General features: G+C 41.8%; 1 protein-coding gene across 1 annotated transcript in view; it reads left to right on the top strand.

Moving 5' to 3' along the window:
• Positions 1–7,500, top strand: part of LOC116397043 (Na(+)/H(+) exchange regulatory cofactor NHE-RF2) — a 30,064-nt gene that overhangs the window by 15,866 nt on the left and 6,698 nt on the right. Inside the window, exon 3 of the mRNA XM_031872164.1 lies at positions 2,919–3,149. Coding sequence (XP_031728024.1) covers positions 2,919–3,149 — 231 coding nt within the window. The remainder of the gene's footprint in view (positions 1–2,918; positions 3,150–7,500) is intronic.

Raw genomic sequence — 7,500 nt, 5'->3', positions numbered from 1 at the left:
TGTGTGTGTGTGTGTGTGTGTGTGTGTGTGTGTGTGTGTGTGTGTGTGTTGTGTTGGGGCATCACACTCCATGATGTTCTGCTGTGGGTGTGAAATATTCCATGTTGTTTTCCATTATGGAAAAGCCATGCTGATTTATGGCATAATTTTCCATGTGAACATGCACGAGCCTGGAACAAAACATGGATACTACAGTGTTTCCCCAATAGTTCCTGCAGCGGGTCCTCCCATCGGGACTCAGTGCTGATAACCGGCCACTTTCCTGATGTCAAGCTTGTTTGCTGACAAAGGGGGAAAAACATTACATCTCATTTTTCTCCCTCTCCAATGAAAACATTTTTCACAAAAAACATGAAACTTTCAACACCCTTAGTTCAAACAAACATGGTGACTGTATTTAATTCGATTGGCCTCTCGGTTTGGAGAGGTTGTGCGGCAACTTCAGGCCCTCTAAGCCTCTTTGGCTGACACTCTTAACATCTTTCAAACCAAGGAGTCGCTGTCCTTTTCACGTTGACACACAAGTCAGACATCTGCATCCATCAGTAAAGAGCAGAGGACACACACAGTCGCGTTGTCACCCTCCATCACCGACACAATTAAGCTTGTTCAGATCAAAATGCACACAAACGTCAAAGGCTGAGGCTTTAATAGATGGCACCGGGCCCAGGGGGTGATTAGTGTGGTGCGGACAGGCATTGAGAAGCAGTCCGAGGTTAGATTGGAAGACACTTGCATCTCCCCCACATAATGACTCCCAGCTGTGCTACTCTCACTGTTTATGTTAGAGGAGTTCCACTGAAAACTCTTTTCCTCCCCGTGGTCGCTGACTGGAAACTTCTGTTATTGATTTTTCTGTACTGCTCTGTATTTATTGTATTCATCCGTCCGCTGTATTTCTCCGGGCTCTGCATACTCTTAACTCCACTGTTTCTTTTCTTGAACTCTCTTTTTCAATCCTCTCGCTGCATCTCATTTTCTATCCCTCCCACGCACTCTCTCCCTCCTTGCTTGTTCCTTTCCTCCTCTCCCTCCTTCTGCCATTTTTCTCCTTTGCCTCGATGTTAATTTGATTTTAAATATTTTTTTTTTCCTCCCCCTTGGAAGTTCTAACCCAGCTGCCCAACCCAGGCACCTCATCTCCAGCCAGGAAAAGGGAGATCTTGAGGGATTCATGAGAGTTGCTTTTACTGTCTCTCTCTCTCTCTCTCTCCCTCATTCTCAGGGCAAGCTGCCCAGATCCCCGCTAAGAATTCCCAAAGAATTCAGTGCCTGAAATTAAATTATATGTTGCCATCTGTGTTATTTTTTAAACAGTCGAGGTAGATTTGCAGGCAGTGTTGTGGTGATCGACGGTACTTTCTTTCTGTCAGAACACATCATAAACAATCTTCTCCTCTCTCCACACTACAGAACCTCTCTATCTCTCTCTCTCTCTCTCTCTCGCTCACCCTGCCCACATACTTCATATGTATTTTTAGCCGGCACAAGCTGGACCATGATGGCAGCCTCACATACAGTGAAAACAATGAACTTCTCATGTTGCGTAATATGATTGCAGATCTCTCCTATGCACACAATATGTGCACCGTATGTAGACCCATATTTGGTCACCCAGCACCCACTCTACCTGTCTGTTGCCTCACAGCTAATATCAGCTGAGGTTACAGAGCTGGCAACCGGCTATCATCTCTCTCACTGCACATTTCTTTCCCAGTGTGTAGGTGGTAAATCAGTGTGATTACACTGCGGAGCTCGAGGTAAAATTATACAAGTTCTATCTATGCCTTCACCCAGGCTGTTGGAGCTCTCAGTGATCTGCTGAAAATGGACAAATTCACTCCAGAACAAGCTCTATAATAAAATCTATTCTATTAATGAGTGGCAGCACAACATGAAAACATAATGAGGACAATAGTTCTGCAATCCACAAAGAATGAAGTACATTAGTGAACAATTATTGTATCTCATTCACAGTATACATTGCGATTTGGATTGCATTGCCTTATAATCTTAGGCTATAAGACATGGAGGTAAAGCCACCGTGACCTCATCCATTGATTTGTGGACTACAGTTTTACAGCCTCTAATTCGTCATTTTGGCCGTCACCATCTTGGTTTTTTGGAACCAGAATTGACACGTAGTACAATCGAAACCTGAATGAGACATTTTTATAGGTTACAATTAACTTTCATGAACTGAAAAGACACTGTGAAAGGGTTCAAGTTTTAAGACGAAAACACCCAGATCCAACAACACTGTGGTAGTGTCCTGTCAATCACAAGGTAGTCCCGCCCTAAAACATACCCTGCTTTATCGTCTATTTTACTCTAAATGGGACCATCTTTTACTAAATGAACATCATGCTGTATTGAAGAAGCCTTGAAACTAGCAACTGAGACCATAAACTCATGTTTACAATGTTTACTGAGGTAATAAAACAAGTGAGAAGTAGGATCATTTTCTCATAGACTTCTATACAATCAGACTTCAAGTTTTAAGCATTTCCACATTGGCTTCAAGTTTCAGAACCGAGGATACCACCTTTGTATTATTTATATAAAGCAGTCCCCCTACAGGTTTGAAAGGTGGTTGTTATAAATGGGTAAAGTGACTCAGCTGTGTGATTAAGTCACCTGCTGTGTTAAAATGCCCTGCAGACAGCAGAATGTCCCGCCTACATATGCTGCAGCATTTAGATCTCTTTTATAGTTTTTAAACGATGCAAATACCAATGTTGTGCTGTAGTTTCAAGCTACTTCCTAGCTGAGAATGATCCCATCTCTACATGGAGCTCTTCTGCTATCTTCTTCACATGTTTTGTCATCGTGAACTAATGGATGAACCTTTGAATGTATATTTGTTTGTTTTTTACCTGTATAAAAGACAAGTACACACTTTTCTCATTCTCTTCCAGGAGGCTCTTGCCCAGGCTGAAGCCCAGGCGCAGCAGGCCCAATCCCAGTCACGGCCCCCAGTCGACCCGTCCGAGGTCGCTCCACGTCTGTGCCACCTGATGCGCTCTGACACGGGCTACGGCTTCAACCTCCACAGTGACCGATCCAGGCCCGGACAGTACATCCGCTCCCTGGACCGAGGATCCCCTGCAGACCACGCCGGGCTCCGGCCACAAGACAGGCTGATAGAGGTAAGGACGGAGGAGCGTGGATGGAGTGAAATGACAGCATAACAATACAGTAGTCCTGCAGCAAATCTGGTTCAGTTTTTGTTGACACTGTCAGATTCAACAATCTCGTAGTCTTAGCTTGTGGTGGTGCTGTATTGGTCTGCATTATATTATCATTGTTGTGTATGAATGTGGAATGTTAACAAAGACAGATTCACTATTCAGATATGAACAGATGATGCCCTTTGAACAGATACAAACAGTTAAATTCATCGACACTTCAGACCAGCTTTATTTTCATGGACCTCCTGACACTGCTTTTCAATATTCATTTCCATACGGATTCTTAATAGTTATACAGCTTTTATTGAGTGAGTTAGACTTACTTCTTTTTTGTTTTATATGGGGTCCGATTAGAAATCACGTTTTATTATTTGGTTAGTATAAGTGGTTAAATTATTTTGGTGGCAGGTCATGGGGAGGATAGATGGCAATAGAAAACAATCTAATAGAAAATGATGCAGTCGAGATGATTTCTAAGATCTTTTGGTGCAGAGGAATGAGGAGATCATGAAATATGTGCACACACTAATGAGGTGATTATTGAGAAATGATTCTGGTTTAGTCTGGTACGTGTCAGAGAATAATATGATTTACTGTGTGTGGTGAAAATCCCTTGAGGGGCCTCTTGTAGCGCTTCATCTTGCCACTTTGGAATGTGTTTTTTCCGTCTATTGTGTGTGCCAACGCTCCTGATTTTGCACATGTGTTCACCTTTCCACACAACCATCCTATCCATTACCTCCAAATAAATGTACTGTAAATGTCTGCTTAGATGACCTTCTCTCGTGCATATTACTCCATGACACACCGACACACAGCGCTGCCTACCAGTGCTTTTCCAGGGAAAGTCCAGTAGCTCTCGGCTGCTCAGAACATCACTAGAAGTCAACAGATTATTTAAAGACAAAACAAGTAAGATAGAGGGAGAGCACCTGAAATATTGGAGACTTGCTAAATACGACAATACAAATAAAAGTCAGTCATCTGTGGACAATATTCCCTTATCAGGATCAACTATACAGAGTGCTTTATCTCTCAAAGTTTGGCAGTAACATCATTTTCATCATAAGCAGTTTTTCATCTGAGTGTACACACACATCATTCACCCTTCATTCCTATGACCTTTGGCCTCACTGGCTGTATATCAGTGTCCAGACCACGCTGCAGAACAAGCCAAACAGCACCCTAGTAGGGTCTGATAGTGAGGTGAAGCAGAGTTCATTTAGGATCTCCCAAAATGTAAAGGAACAAATGAATTAAATGTTTTCCATGTTTGCACATTTTAGACAATTTTAGACAATTTTTTGTTTATTTTCTAACGTTCCAAGCAGCTATTGTTTCCATTTGAGAGGTAGTTCATGATTTTAAAAAATCAGCTTGCAGGGACTTGAAAGTTGCTTGACAAAAACAAAAAGATGAATTTTGTGTTGCATGATAAGTTGAGATGAGTTGATAGAGTTGAGAGCAGGGCCTGTTTTTAAAATGCTTCCTGTATGTAGCTGGAGGCAGCAGCCTTAGCTTCGCACAAAGACTGGAAACAGGGGGAAACAGCTTGCCTGTCTCTGCCCAAAAGTAATGAAAAACTCACTAAGTAACATGTTATATCTGTTTTGTTTAATCCGTACAAAAACCAAAGTATAAGTTATGTGCCAAGAAATGGAACGACTTCTTGGTTGCAAGGAGACACGGCCTGGAGCCATGCTAATTGTTTCCAGTCTCAATGCTAAGCTAACTGGCTGCTAATATTTACCACACAGATATGAGAGGGATATCAATCTTCTGACCTAACTCTTGAGTCTTGTTTTGTAGTTTCTAGAGACGGGGACAAATTGCAATGTTTGTTTTACAATTTTCGGCATTTGATTTTCATATTGTAGTGAACTCACTGAATGGAAGACAATTTCTAGGTAGGAAATTAGTGAAAAACGTTATGATGTGCGTTGCGAAATGGTGAACTGTAATATAAACTGTATGGACTAAAAAACGGATAACCATGGTCAGATAACTATGATCAGGACCACCAAGCAGAGCTGCAGCCGTCTGTAAAAGGCAGAATGTTCGCGATCACTTTTCAGTGACATTAAAATACTGATGTTCTGATGCTCCACTGGAACAATAGACGGCTGATGAGAGTGTGTGGGAACATCCTGTACCAGGTCACTGACCTCCCTACGTCTCTCCATGGACACATGAATTGAAGATGACATTTAGGCCAAATTAAGTTCAATTAAAGGAGTTTTATTTGCATGATGCACATGTACATTTCCAAAGCAAATATAAATGACATGAAATAGAATAAGATGTCTGATAAAATGCCCATAGTTAAAGCTAAAACTTAATCAGCAACTATTTTGGTAATCAATGAATCGTTTCGTTTTTTCAATCATTAAAAAATTAATATTTCTTAAACGTGGCTTTTCCAATGTTACGATTTACTGCTTTTATCTTCTGATTTTGGACAGTTGGACTAAAAGGAAGAAAGTGTGAGGTTTTGAATTTATATTTTCACTATAACACTTTACAGACTAAATGGTTAATCGAGAGTAATTGATTGGTTGGTTGCAGCCCAAGTTTAATTGTTCCAAACAAACAAAATGTCTAAAGGTGTTTAAACTCTATTCACCTTTTTGTTATTTTTATATGAATATTTACAAAAAATGTTGAAATGTTGAAGCAATTATCTTAGATTTCCTGTGGGACACTGTAAAGTCAACCGCATGAGACTTTAAGTTTACTGGTAAATATGTGATTTCCGCCAGCTAAAAAACTTGATCCCAGCATATTAGTTTTGTTTGGACTGAAAAATCTGAGGTCATAGAGTTGGCTGATATTTGTGTGAGTGTGTGTGTGTGTGTGTGTGTGTGTGTGTGTTTGCAACCGTCTCTGACCATGCGTCAAGAGAGCGTTTGTGTTATCTGTCAGCAGCCTGTTAGAGAGGTGAACAGCCATGACACGGATCTCTGTCTCTCGCCGTCTTCTTCTCTCACCACGCCCCATTACACTGGAGGTGTATCAGCAGCAGCTAGCGTTGTAAAGGCTATGATGAGAGCTCAGCTTTCTGCCGATGTTTGGCAGAAGCAGTGACACCACTGAACGCCTCATCAGCCTCTCTGCTCTGCCTGCGCTCAACAGTGCATACTCTGGACCTCTCACACACTTGAGGGTGACATCAATGAACATACGAGCGGGCGCCACACTCGCTGACAGCAGTACCCACAAACACATTTGGAGTTCATTTCATGATAGGCCACAGATCAGCTCACAGAGATTTCACACCTGGGTAGTGACCAGTTCATGCTCTCTCACACACTTCACATCACAAAACAACACTTTTTAGGCAACCTTACAAAGCCAGCCCAGGATGTTGTTTGGAAACATGCTAGCGTCGTGTGTGTTACCACTTTGGTCCGGACTGAAATGTCTCAATAACTACTGGGGGGATTGTTATTAAATGTTGTACATACATGCATAGTCCCCAGAGGATGAATCCTGATGGATTGACACAAAATCTTGTGCAGATGTTTTATTGGGGAGGCGGCCCCCTGACTTTTCCTTCAGCGCCATCATGAGGTTCGTATTTGTGGTTTAAGACCAACACCCACACAACTAATACATTCCCATCATCCTCTGCTGTACTTGGCCATAACTTCTAATTAGCAGAGGTTAGCATGCTAACATGAGGGTGACCTTGGCAAACCTTTTTACCTGCTTAGCATCAGCATGTTAGCATTGTCATTGTCAGTCTTTAGCATTTTGATGTTAGCATTTAGCTCAAAGCACCGCTGTGCCTCAGTACAGCCTCACAGAGCTTCTGGCAAGACTAGTTTTGTTCTAACTGTGGTCAGGCAGAGATCAACAGGCATTTAATTTAGGGGCAAGGACAATGAATAATGACACTGTCCTTGGTGCTGAGACATCATCAACTCTTTCTGCACAGAATGAAAAGTAATCTTTTCACTGGAAAAAAAACAAACAAACATGAAAGCTGTTGTGGGAACATTAACATTAAATTCCCACTAATGTATTGCCAAAATCCGTAGCTAAATTAATTTGAAGCCACAAATAGGCTGTGCAGTTGCTGAGTCATGCATTACCTATAACAGCTTATGTCCTGGTCCTGAAGTTTCAGCAGGCTTCAATTCCTGTCAACATCTAAATCACCTCTCATAGTTGGCTGCTTGGTTTCTGTGAAAATGAAGCTTATGAGATTTTGTCTCTCTTTGCGACACTAAACTGGATACCAAAGACTTTGAATCTGTGCCTGTGTGTGTGTGTGTGTGTGTGTGTGTGTGTGTGTGTGTGTGTGTGT

This window comes from Anarrhichthys ocellatus, unplaced genomic scaffold (assembly GCF_004355925.1).
Source record: "Anarrhichthys ocellatus isolate YVR2014 unplaced genomic scaffold, GSC_Weel_1.0 scaffold62, whole genome shotgun sequence".
In the NCBI taxonomy this organism is placed as follows: domain Eukaryota; kingdom Metazoa; phylum Chordata; class Actinopteri; order Perciformes; family Anarhichadidae; genus Anarrhichthys; species Anarrhichthys ocellatus.
This window is presented reverse-complemented; position numbering and strand designations above follow the sequence as displayed.